We start from the raw sequence: 13521 nt of genomic DNA, 5'->3' as shown, positions 1-13521 counted from the left end.
CATCGAGTATAGACTAATGTTTTTTTCATTTGAAATGTAAAGGATTAATTCCTACTCACGTAGAAATAGAAATCGATTCCTATACAAATCAAAGGGCGCCAGAGAAAATCTTCCTCATAGAATTCCTACTAAAATCCTTCCTACTCAGCGGCCAAAAATAGATTGGACAGAGGGGGGAAAATGCTGGGAAATAAATACTTACGGGTTTAATCAAGCCCGCATTCCCGCAGGTAATGCTGGCGAAATAAATGCTGGCTCGCCAAATCCTTCGCGGAAGGACACGCCGTTCTAGAGGACTGCGGCCCTAGTCCAGCCTCGGAGTACGGACTAGGCTTCTAGAAGCGACAAGCGGCCGCACGGTAGAAATGGACGGGGATTTCCGTGGTACCCAAGCCGTCTCCCGTGTTCTCACTTTCCCCGCTTCCCAACTCTGACTCGCAATCGCAAGCCAAAGCCACCACCTTCTTCCCTGCCCCGTTCCGTCCCAACGGATTCCCACGCCCTACAAAACCCCCGTCGTCCCAGCTTCCCTCCCAGCACCAGCCGCAGTCCCACCTCACCCGAATAAGCATAAACGCGCCCGAGAGGCTTGAAACACACCCGGAAAGCCCTTGGAAATCACGCCGACGGTGGGGGGTTAGGCGAGATGGACGCGACGGCGGAAATCCACAATGTCGCCAGCATGCGGCGCGACAGCGGGTCCATATGGCGGCGCGGGGACGACGTGTTCTCGCGATCGTCCAGGGACGAGGACGACGAGGAGGCGCTGCGCTGGGCCGCGCTCGAGAAACTGCCCACCTACGACCGCGTCCGCCGTGCCATCCTCCCGCCTCTCGACGGCGGCGAGGGCGCGGCCCCCGGAGCGGCGGCGGGGAAGGGGGTCGTGGACGTGCACGGCCTCGGGCCGCGCGAGCGCCGGGCTCTCCTCGAGCGCCTCGTGCGCGTCGCCGACGAGGACAACGAGCGCTTCCTGCTCAAGCTCAAGGACCGCCTCGAGCGGTGCGTGCGTGCTACTACTCGTTTCCGTTTTCTGGCCGGAGCTCGTCGCCATGCCTGCCGGGTGTTTGATGATTTGTGCGTGTTTGGTTGCGCAGGGTTGGGATTGAAATGCCGACGATCGAGGTGCGGTTCGAGCGCCTGGTGGCGGAGGCGGAGGTCCGGGTCGGCAACAGCGGCCTCCCCACCGTCCTCAACTCCATCACCAACACGCTCGAGGTGATCATCGCACCAACACGTTTGTGTCTCAGCGTGTGAGTGGAAGAGATCATTGATTTGTTTTGGTTGTGCTTGGTGCAGGAAGCGGCCAACGCGCTGCGCATACTCCCCAACAGGAAGCGGACCATGCCCATCCTCCACGACGTCAGTGGCATCATCAAGCCACGCAGGTAGTCAAAACATCTCTCTTGCCTTTTGGCCACAGAAAACATGCGATGCTCATGCTCATGCTCATGCTCTGCTTGCCTGCGGAGTACACTTGTCACCTGTTTGAACATTGAACTTGTAGACTTTGACCCGGGTCTTTTGGAACTCGGTTTCATTCATCGCTCCTTCCACCTCACGCTCTTTTCGTTCGCGCAGGATGACACTCCTGTTGGGCCCACCTGGGTCCGGCAAGACCACCTTGCTGCTCGCCTTGGCCGGGAGGCTCGACAAAGACCTCAAGGTCTCAGGCAATGTTACCTACAACGGGCACGGGATGGAGGAGTTTGTGCCGGAGAGGACGGCGGCGTACATAAGCCAGCACGACCTCCACATAGGGGAGATGACCGTGAGGGAGACACTTGCCTTCTCCGCACGCTGCCAGGGTGTTGGCACTCGCTTTGGTACCATTCTCTGCAACTGTCACATGCACTTGCTCATGCATTCATTTCTGCTGTTTTCAGATTCTGTGGGATTGGCTTAGTTTGCTTGAGATATGCTTATCAAGCTTCCTTTTTGTTACATCGCCAGATATGCTGACTGAGTTGTCGAGGCGAGAGAAGGCCGCAAATATCAAGCCAGATGCTGATATTGATGCATTTATGAAGGCAAGACTTGCAAATCCGAAATAAACCAATAATATTTTGGTGGTTTCTGTGTGTTCTTCATGATATCTAATCTGAAATGAAGACTTCATGTTTTTTTTTTCTGTTTATCTTCATTAGGCGTCTTCAATGGGAGGTCTGGAGGCCAATGTGAACACAGACTATATACTGAAGGTAGTACATGAAACTTTGAGCTACAGCTACGAGTAACTTCAGATTGAATTACCCAAATCTGTCTTGCTCACCGTTTGGACATTGCTATATTTTACAGATATTAGGACTAGAGATGTGTGCAGACACGATGGTTGGGGACGAGATGCTGAGGGGCATCTCTGGTGGACAACGGAAGCGTGTTACAACTGGTAAAAAAAGATAGAACTCCAGCTCCATTTCAGTATGTATGTCAACGTCAGCTATTAAATAAACAGTTACATGAATAAGCTTACGTTGATATGTCCTGTAGGTGAGATGCTAGTTGGGCCGGCCAAGGCGCTCTTCATGGACGAGATCTCAACTGGGCTCGACAGCTCAACTACATTCCAGATTGTAAACTCACTCAGGCAATCTGTGCACATCCTTGGTGGCACAGCCGTCATCTCCCTGCTGCAGCCGGCCCCTGAAACGTACAACTTATTTGATGACATTATCCTCCTCTCTGATGGCCAAGTCGTGTACCAGGGCCCTCGTGAGGACGTGCTTGAATTCTTTGAGTCTGTGGGGTTCAAGTGTCCTGAGAGGAAGGGCATCGCTGACTTCTTGCAAGAGGTACTTACATTGCCATTGCTACCACCTTATGTACTGAATGGGTGCTTTTATTAAAGACATGTCTCTGTGTGATTAATGAATAGGTGACTTCGAAGAAAGATCAAAAGCAATACTGGGCGCAGGGTGATGAGCCCTACAGGTTCGTGCCGGTTAAGGACTTTGTGCGTGCATTCCAGTCATTCCACACCGGGAGAGCTATAAGAAAGGAGCTCGCAGTGCCATTCGACAAGAGCAAGAGCCATCCAGCAGCATTGACAACTACGAGGTATGGTGTGAGTGGCACGGAGCTGCTAAAGGCAAACATTGACAGGGAGATCCTCCTCATGAAGAGGAACTCTTTCGTCTACATGTTTAGAACCTTCCAGGTAATTGCCATTAGTACAAACAAATATATTGGTTGGTATATAATGGAATGAGAAGCAACATAGGCATGACGAATTCCCTCATGTTCTGACATTACAGCTGATCCTCATGTCATTTATTGCAATGACGCTCTTCTTCCGTACAAAGATGAAGCGTGACTCGGTAACAAATGGGGGCATCTACATGGGGGCACTCTTCTTTGGTGTGCTCATGATCATGTTCAATGGCTTCTCTGAGCTTGCACTCACCGTCTTTAAGCTACCTGTGTTCTTCAAGCAGAGAGATCTCCTTTTCTACCCAGCATGGGCCTACACAATACCCTCATGGATCCTCAAGATCCCAATAACATTTGTTGAGGTTGGCGGTTATGTTTTCATAACATACTATGTCATGGGGTTCGACCCAAATGTAGGCAGGTGAGATTTATGGGGATCCTCTTTTTGGTTAACAACTACGCATCTTGTTTTGATGCTGTTCGGAAATGTTCTGACAGTACCCGCTATCCATCAACCAGGTTCTTCAAGCAATATCTTCTTATGTTAGCAATCAATCAGATGGCGGCATCACTCTTCCGATTCATTGGTGGAGCAGCAAGGAACATGATTGTTGCGAATGTCTTTGCATCATTCATGCTGCTCATTTTTATGGTATTGGGCGGATTCATTCTAGTAAGAGGTAAATATTCATCCTTCTTGCCTAATAGTCCTTGACAATACAGATTTTTTTCATATGTAAGCCTCCCTTCTTTCGAACTTGCAGAAAAAGTGAAGAAATGGTGGATTTGGGGCTACTGGATCTCCCCACTAATGTATGCACAGAATGCCATCTCAGTGAATGAGTTCTTCGGTCACAGCTGGGATAAAATATTGAATAGCACGGCCTCAAACGAGACCCTTGGAGTGCAAGTCCTGAAGTATCGCGGAGTGTTTCCAGAAGCAAAGTGGTACTGGATCGGTTTGGGTGCAATGCTCGGGTACACCTTGTTGTTCAATGCTCTCTTCACTCTTGCCCTTACATATCTGAAGGGTGAGTGCATGCAGAACTAGTTTGATCATTTTTCGTGGATTTGGTTATTATCTATTCCTGAGAACGGTTTCATCTTGGGGTTTTCCAGCATACGGTAACTCCCGTTCATCGGTATCTGAAGACGAACTGAAGGAGAAGCATGCCAACCTGAACGGTGAGGTTCTGGACATTGATCGCCTGGAATCACCAAGCAATGATGGGCCGATACGAATGAACACTGGAAATGACTCAGCAATAGTCGAAGAGAATTCTAGCCCCATGCAAAGGGGAATGGTGCTTCCATTTCTCCCGCTTTCACTCACGTTTGACAACATCAGATACTCTGTTGACATGCCACCGGTAATTGATAAAAAAATGCTTCTGTTACAGTATCATCGTAGGTCATTGTCGTAGTTCCTAACCATGAGTACGAAATTTGTTTCAGGAAATGAAAGCACAAGGCGTAGTTGAAGACCGATTGGAGCTCCTCAAAGGTGTTAGTGGATCTTTCAGGCCAGGGGTACTGACTGCCCTGATGGGTGTCAGTGGTGCTGGCAAGACTACTCTGATGGATGTGTTGGCAGGGAGAAAGACAGGTGGGTACATTCAAGGAAACATCAGCATTTCAGGATACCCGAAGAAACAAGAGACCTTTGCACGCGTATCAGGATACTGCGAACAGAATGATATCCACTCTCCGCAGGTGACAGTCTATGAGTCGCTGCTTTTCTCAGCGTGGCTCCGTCTTCCCGAGGATGTTGATTCAAACAAAAGAAGGGTCAGTCAACCAAAATAGCAATTATTAGCTTTAGTTAATACACGATCGACTGTTTCTTACCTCTGTGTATGCAGATGTTCATCGAGGAGGTGATGGAGCTTGTGGAGCTCAAGCCTCTGAAAGATGCATTGGTTGGTCTACCGGGAGTGAATGGTCTGTCAACTGAACAGAGGAAGAGGCTGACCATTGCTGTGGAGCTCGTTGCTAATCCTTCTATCATTTTCATGGATGAGCCAACCTCCGGACTTGATGCCCGAGCAGCCGCAATCGTGATGAGGACAGTGAGGAACACTGTTGATACTGGTAGAACTGTGGTTTGCACGATTCATCAACCTAGCATTGACATATTTGAAGCATTTGATGAGGTGAGTGAGATCTCACAGCGGAGATTTCTACCAGCTTTCCTGTGGAACATTCTCTACTGTAGAAGTGTGATCTGCACGATTCATTAGCCTGGCTTGACCGCTTGATTATGGCTGGTTGTCCAAACCTTGAATTATGCCCTGAGATCTAAACTTCCTGATCAATGCTTGCAGCTATTCCTGATGAAGCGAGGTGGAGAAGAGATCTATGCTGGTCCATTGGGCCATCATTCTGCAGACTTAATCAATTACTACGAGGTAAACCAATGTTACAAGAATTTGAATATTACCCCAATCTAATTTGCTTACTGATAAGCCCATGGTTTTGTTTTGCTCAGGGCATTCATGGAGTCAGCAAAATTAAAGATGGCTACAATCCAGCAACATGGATGTTGGAAGTGACAACGATCGGTCAAGAACAGATGCTAGCCATTGATTTCAGTGACATATACAAGAAATCTGAACTCTACCAGTGAGTAACTTACTTGCCATCCTAGATATAGTCATTTGGAATCACATTAGATGGTCAAGGAAACATAGTTATTTTAAGTATGCTACAGATAAAGTAACTTAGCATACTACAGATAAATAGGTACTAGATTTATTTATGGTATGTCAAAACCTTAGAAGTTTGCTACAGGTAACTCAGCATACTAATACAACTAAGGTATGATAACAAACTGAAGGACTACCCGGTTGTAACATACTAATGCTCTTTGACTTGGACTTAGATTTGCAAAGGCAGACTTCCAATAGGCCAGCTTTTTTTCGGAAACGGTTTTTTTTCTTCGAAGTGGACAATAGGCCAGCTTTCCTTTCTCCAATGCATTTTTGCTATGGCAGATGTAGATGTAATATTGGCATGTTACCTTTTGCAGGAGAAACAAGGCATTGATAAAGGAACTAAGCCAACCCGCGCCGGGTTCAACTGATCTGTATTTCCCTACCCAGTACTCGCAGTCTTCGATCACACAATGCATAGCTTGCCTGTGGAAGCAGAACCTGTCATACTGGAGGAACCCTCCTTACAATGCCGTTAGGTTCCTTTTCACTACTGTGATTGCTCTCCTCTTCGGCACCATCTTCTGGGACCTTGGTGGCAAAATGTATGTCATGACACACACATCCTATATAGCAAGCAAGCAGCCAACCTTTGAAATTTTATTTATCTCTTGGTTCTTATTCCAGGAGCCAGTCACAAGACTTGTTCAACGCCATGGGGTCAATGTATGCTGCAGTGCTGTTCATCGGTATTATGAACTGTACTTCGGTTCAACCAGTGGTGGCTGTGGAGAGGACAGTCTTTTACCGTGAAAGAGCAGCCGGCATGTACTCAGCATTCCCGTACGCATTTGGCCAGGTGAAAGTTGTTCTCTTATTATTCAAAGTTCCAGGTGCTCATGCTCTAAGCTGGTGGTTGCATTACTGAGAGCCAGAGTCTGATTAGTGTTGAAACTTCTCTATTGCAGGTTGTCATTGAACTCCCATACACACTCGCTCAGGCTACCGTATACGGAGTCATAGTTTACTCGATGATTGGGTTTGAGTGGACAGCTCCTAAATTCTTCTGGTACCTCTTCTTCATGTACTTCACGCTGCTCTACTTCACATTCTACGGCATGATGGCTGTTGGCTTGACACCCAACTACCACATCGCCTCAATCGTCTCGTCAGCATTCTACGCCATCTGGAATCTCTTCTCAGGTTTCATCATCCCCCGACCAGTAAGTGCCATCACCTTTGGCAGTCCACATCTACTCCTTTTTTCAGCATTTCGTAGCTTAACTATTCCCCGTTTTACCCTGAAACAATGTACAGAAAGTTCCAATATGGTGGAGATGGTATTGCTGGGTATGCCCCGTAGCGTGGACACTGTACGGGCTGGTTGTCTCACAGTTCGGTGATGTCACAACGCCGATGGAGAACGGCACTCCCGTGAAAGACTTTATAGAGGGCTACTTCGACTTCAAGCACAGCTGGTTAGGTTATGTTGCTACGGTGGTCGTGGCGTTCGCGGTGCTGTTTGCCTTCTTGTTCAGTTTTGCCATCATGAAGCTCAACTTCCAGAAGAGGTAGATGATGACGATATGAGGCATGTTCTAGAAAGAAATGCATTAGTTGCCCGCAAGTATGAATTGATGTGTACATATCATTTGACCACATGGAATGTTTAGGTTCATTAGTTATCTTATACTAGTACATCATAGAGGTCTATCTTTTGTAAACATTTTGCACCACACGAATGCTTTTTTTTGGTAAACGGAATATATTAATATCAAGACGATATCAAGTACACCTGGCTTCTGCAGCAACTCAATACCACGGGCAACTTGAGACATTGATGATGCACACATCCAAATTATTACTAGAAGGCAAAAAAGAAAGAAAACCAAGATCTTAGGCATGTAGTAACTAACAAAGACATTGACCACTACGGTTACTTTATTCGGAGCCTTTAAAGACGGACTTGGATCCATCACTCCTACCCACAATCCTTTGCAACTTCACAACCTGGTCTTAAGCACTAATGATTTACATGATCGGGAAGGTCCTTTCAACAAAGAGGAGATTGATTTGGTTAGTGAACAGATGCCTGCTGACGAAGCCCTCAGACCAGATGGTTCCACAAAAGCTTCTCAAAGCTTGTTGGCACATTGTAACTCTGGACTTCTGCAAACTCATTGGGGATTTCTATTAGGGTCATATCAATATGGAGAGCATAAATTGTTTCTTCATCACCATGATCCCTAAGAAAGATAACCTTCTCTTCCGGGGACTTCACACCTATCTCTCTTCTCAATTGCGCATTGAAAATTCTCACCAAACTTCTGGCTAACAAAGTGCAAAGGACCATTCTTAAATTGGTGCATAAAAATCAATATGGATTTCTGCATAGCAAAAGTATCCAAGATTGTCTGGCATGGGCTTTTGAATATGTGCATCAATGCTATCACTCAAAGATTGAAATAGTGATTTTAAAACTTGATTTTGAGAAGGCATTTGATTTGATCTGCTTGACCATAACACTATCATGGAACTGCTTACCGCCAAAGGATTTGGACAAAGGTGGATGACCCGGATTAGTAAGGTTTCTAACACTGGTTTCTCTTCTGTACTGCCTAATGGTAACATAAAACCTGGAAAACAATTTTTCTGCACGAGGTGTTAGACAAGGATATCCACTTTCACCCCTCATTTTTGTGTTAGCTGCTGGCCTCCTACGGTCTATTTTCAGTGAACACATGCACACTCATTTGGCCGACTCCCCTTTAAGACATACATCTTGTCATCATCCAATTTATTCAGTGTGCAGATGACACATAGATTATTCTCCCTGCTAAAGCTGAGGGCATTTTACATGGAAAAAACCTTCCGCAATATTATGCCGATTATACTGGCTGAAGGTCAATTATTACAAATCTTTGTTGGTGCCCATTAATCTCTTTGCACAAAGAACTTAGTTTCTGGCTGATTTGCTTGAGTTTGAAGGGGGTAAACTTCCATTCACATGCCTTGGGCTTCCTCTAAATACCAAAAACCCAATCTCTCTGCACAAAGAACTCAATTTCCGGCTGCTTTGCTTGAGTGCCAAGGGCAAAAACTTCAATTCACATACCTTCAGCTTCCTCTAAATACCCAAAAGCCCAACACCAAAGACCTAATCCCTATGCCGCAAAGTGATTACCCATAACAACACACTTCTGATGAAGCATCTTCAGAAATTCATGAACCAACAGGATCTGCCCCGGGTTAGTATTATTTGGGAGTCTTACTACTCAGACGGACCACCAACTGATAGAAAACTGGATCATTTTGGTGGAAATCTATTATTAAGATCCCCCTCTCTATAAACAAATTGCCTCTTGTGATGCTGGTAATGACAAACTGTTTTGTTTTGGGAATACCAGTGGAGGCAACAACAGTTGACACTCTCATATCCAGAATTTCACTCCTTCAGTTATCAGGACATGATCTCTCTTCAGAAAGTCATGGCACAAGAGCACTTTGAAGATTTATTCAATAGACCACTTTCCACTCAAGCATGCACCCAATTCTTGCTGCTTTAGACTTTCCTTTAGGAAAGACAGGTTTTGGCTCATAATGACAAATGGATCTACCCTTGGGGCCATACTTACTCTTATCAATAAAATGTATACACATCTCAGGGGACCAGATAAGGCTCATAGCATGTTCACTAAACTCTGGAAATGTGGTGCTATGCTCAGCTACAAAGTCTTCTTCTGGATTGTACTTTTCCTCAAAGTTGTTGGTAGAAGAGCATGCCCAATAAGCACATAGGCATCTCATTCTTTGATGAAGTTCATCTTGTTCTTGTGGAACTTCCCATGACTATTGGTTTGGATATTGTCATCATGGGCAGCTAGAGAATATGGACCCAACGGAACGATAAAATCTTCAAGAATGCTCAAACTCGAACTCCTAGATCCACTCTCAATGAATTGCTCAAGTTCACATTGTTGCGTATGAAACCTCGGAAAGTAGGCAAGATCAAGAATTGATGATCAGTATATCTGTGATTAGTCCAGTTAGATAATATATTATTCCTTATGTTGCCTAGAAAAGGAAACTCTTGAGCTATACACTCTTTCCTTTTTTCTGTCATTATTTGTTTTTGTAAATACTACTCATATTAATAGAAAAATTTTGTATAACAATTGTCCTATGGTTTCGGGGTAAAAAAACACTATTGTGACAACACATGGGCTGCAAGAAGGTTCTCCAAAAGCAACACCTTCAGGATGATAAAGACAACACAAGTGTCACCATCACCAGTTTCAGTCAAAGACTAGATCTCGAGTTTTCACCCTGAGACCAAAATTGAGCAAATTTCATGCAATGCCTTCAACAAGGTAACAAAGTCGGAACACCGCCATTACCAGGCATGACTGATGAAGGTCAAACCAAGGATTTTCACCCTAAAAACTCCAGTTCTGGTACTAAAGTAGCACCACGAAAACTCAACCACTGTGTGTTGTCGCATCTGCTTGACTAGCAGTGTCATTCCTTCTATCCTTGACGATGCCGAACACGGACAAACGCCCATAAGCATGTATGCGTCGTGTCCTAGACCACTTAGAAACGAATATGCATAATCCTCATGCATGAGGATGATGGAACATGACATCTCAGAAAGTCTTCAGCCTGAATGTTGGGCTTTCCAATCACCACACACAGAGACATAGTTCTGATGCGACCGGAAATTATGCACTACAAAAAAAGACACATATGTGACATTTTGGGTCGAACGAAAATTATTTCTGTCATGCTTATGACACTTCTATGACGATAATTGTGACAAAAGTACGTATCGTCATAGATGTGGTGGGATCCTACTTCTATGACAAAAAATCATGACAGAAAATGGGCTTTTCGTCCTGGGCGGGCCGGGGACGCACCTGCATGACATTCTTTTTGGGACGTCCATGACAGAAAAAATCGTGGTAGAAGCGAGGGCAAGGAAAATTTTGGGGAGTTCCCGGTTACGGTGGGTGGTCGGGGCCGAGCGATGCACGAAGATTTACGCGTTTCTCTCGTACACGTACGCGCGTGTGTGTGAGGCGTTGGGCTCTAACTGAACCCGAGCGATTGCACTAGCTACGTTACTAAACCCCGATCGATCCCTTGGCTGTTAACTGAACCCGAGTGATTCCTTCGCTACTGTTGCTAACTGAAGCCGATCCAAGCTGCCTCTTGATGAACAGTCTCCGGTGGGGGTTGGATGAACAGGATCCCGTGGTAGTAGAGGCCGTTGCCGCTGGATGAACAAGACCCCGATCGAGGAGGTGGGGGTGGATGAACAGTAGTCGGTGGAGGGACCCCGTGAAAGGCTGGTAGAACAGGACCCCGTGGAGGGCTGGTTGAACAGGACCTCATGGAGGGCTGGTTGAATAGGAGCCGGTGGAGGCTGGATGAACAGGACCCCGTGGATGAACAGTAACTGGTGGAGGCAGGAGGAAGTCGACGGTGGATGAACAATAGCAGGTGGAGGCTGGATGAACAGGACCCCGTGGATGAACAGTAACTGGTGGAGGCAGGAGGAAGCCGACGGTGGTTGAACAGTAGCCCGTGGAGTCCCATTTTGCGGTACGCCAGACCCCTCCCAATGAACAGGACCCCATTTCGACCGTAGGCGCTCCAACACAAGTCTGTTTCCTCCGTTTTGCAGTACACCACACCCCTCTCAATCAACAGCACCCCGTTTCAACCATAGGAACTCAAATAGAAGGCTGTTTCCTCCATTCTGAGGTACGCCAGACCCTTCTCAATGAACAGGACCCCGTTTCGACCGTACGCGGTCGAACAGAAGGCCGTTTTTGTCAGTTTTGCGGTACGCCATACCCCATTCCGGCTGTTCCGTCCAAGCCGGTTGACTCCTGATGAACAGGACACGTTCCGACCCAGTCACTTGGCTCCTGGTGAACACGACGCTGTTTCCTCCGTTCTGACCTAGCCAGTTAGCTGCCGATGAACATGACGACCTTGCTACCGTCCGTTGCCTCTCCATGTACACGAGCCCTGGCCGTAAGTATGCGTGCGTACACGTTCATGACCCCACCCGTATGTATGTGCGTAGCCGTATTTACTTTCTTGCAGCGTGGCTGTACGTACATGTACATGATTTATACAGGACCGCCTCAACTGCTATGTCACACGTGCCGCTCCTTGCTTAGCCACGGTTCATCCTTGCAGAGAGACCGATCGACCAATATGTACGTACACATTCGCTACCAGAGAGACAACCCTACGTACAGTTCGACCCGGTGAGTCCCAGCTGTCAGGGAGGATAAGGAGGCACTTCCTTGCGCGTGAAGATATAGCTGATGGGTCCCAGCTGTCAGGGGGAGGAATCATTTTTTTGCCCGTAATAAGGACGCACTTCCTTGCGTGCGAAGATGCAGCTAGTGGGTCTCAACTGTCAGGGGAAGGAAAAATTATTTTTCTGGGTAAAAAGGATGCAGTTGCATGCATACGTCCATGGGCGTGGTGCGTCCCTACGGTTAGCCTCTCACGTACAGTCATCTTCCGATGACTCCCGTTTGTTGACCATGTTGACCACACCGCATCGAGCGCACCAAGGCCGGTGGACGTCGGCGAGGCCCCAGACTGGAACGACTCGGAGATGGGGAAGACGCGGTAGTGGAGTCACAGATGGAGAGGAGCGGGAAACTTGGCTGGTTCGGGTGCGCGGCAGCACTGATGGGAATTGTTGCATGGAAAAACAAAAAAATTCTATGCACACGCAATGATCTATTCATGGAGATGCATAGCAACGAGGGGGAGAGTGTGTCTACATACCCTTATAGACAATAAGCGGAAGCGTTTCACGACGTGGTTGATGTAGTTGAACTTCTTCTTACGTCAACCGATGAAGTACCGAACGCACAACACCACGCGTTCTGCACACGTTCAGCTCGGTGACGTCCCTCGCCTTCTTGATCCAACAAGTTGTCAAGGTAGTAGATGAGTTTCGTCAGCACGACGGCGTGGTGACAGTGATGGTGAAGTGATCCTCACAGGGATTTCCCTAAGCACTACGAAAATATGATCGGGTGTGCAAACGGTGGAGGGGGCGCCGCACATGGCTAGGCAATTGTCTAGTGTGTGCTATGGCACCCCCTCCACATATATATAGGTGGGAGGGGGGAGGGAGCAGCCAGGAGGGCGCCCCAAGTAGGCCGAATCCTACTTGGGGTCCTCCCCAAGTGGCGCCTGTAACACCCCGAGACAGTTGCGCCAGGTGTCTTCCAGTTATTCGTTGTTGTTGTCTTGTCATTTGCTTGCGTGTTGCATCTTGCCATGTCATCATGTGCATTGCATCTGCATGTTTTCAAAACTTGCATCCGTTTCGGCCTCCTCGTTCTTTCCGTTGTCCGTTCTAAGCCCAGACATACTTGCACGCGCCCGTGGCATGTCCGAAATATTATTTTATAAGTGGCCGGAAAATGTCCTCGGAATGGGATGAAAGTTGGCGTGCGGTGTTGTTTTGTTGTCAGTAGGCCGCCTGCCAAGTTTCATCGCATTCGGAGCTCGTTTGATACCCCAACCGTTAAACTATAGCGACATTATAGTCGATCTATCGTCGGACATTTTCGGTCTCCGAAAACAGTCGCCGGGCTGCATTCCCCCTCTTTCCTCTCATCCCAAGTCCTTCTTCACAGTCCATCTAGCCCACCTACCTACCTCCTCCGCTCTGGACCGTCCG

The 13521-nt window shown here is 47.2% G+C and overlaps 1 protein-coding gene across 1 annotated transcript; it reads left to right on the top strand.

The window, feature by feature from the left end:
* The first annotated feature begins 646 nt into the window (after positions 1–646).
* LOC119268348 (ABC transporter G family member 36-like) lies at positions 647–7399 on the top strand. The gene is made up of 21 exons (XM_037549959.1): positions 647–999; positions 1095–1215; positions 1297–1385; positions 1579–1823; positions 1951–2027; positions 2145–2198; positions 2296–2386; positions 2488–2789; positions 2873–3154; positions 3252–3568; positions 3667–3827; positions 3912–4178; positions 4267–4517; positions 4603–4935; positions 5010–5300; positions 5472–5555; positions 5636–5769; positions 6176–6403; positions 6486–6657; positions 6767–7021; positions 7116–7399. Exons 1-21 carry the CDS (start codon positions 647–649, stop codon positions 7371–7373), a joined length of 4365 nt encoding a protein of 1454 aa, XP_037405856.1. The 3' UTR covers positions 7374–7399.
* The last annotated feature ends 6122 nt before the right edge of the window (positions 7400–13521 follow it).

The sequence above is a fragment of the Triticum dicoccoides genome, chromosome 3A (genome assembly GCF_002162155.2).
Source record: "Triticum dicoccoides isolate Atlit2015 ecotype Zavitan chromosome 3A, WEW_v2.0, whole genome shotgun sequence".
NCBI classification, from domain to species: Eukaryota; Viridiplantae; Streptophyta; class Magnoliopsida; order Poales; family Poaceae; genus Triticum; species Triticum dicoccoides.
This window is presented reverse-complemented; position numbering and strand designations above follow the sequence as displayed.

Coding starts and splice junctions, on each gene's coding strand:
- LOC119268348 (XM_037549959.1), top strand. CDS start 647: ATGGACGCGACGGCGGAAATCCACAATGTCGCCAGCATGCGGCGCGAC. Junction 4,518..4,602: donor ACTCTGTTGACATGCCACCG/GTAATTGATAAA, acceptor AATTTGTTTCAG/GAAATGAAAGCACAAGGCGT. Junction 7,022..7,115: donor GTTTCATCATCCCCCGACCA/GTAAGTGCCATC, acceptor AACAATGTACAG/AAAGTTCCAATATGGTGGAG.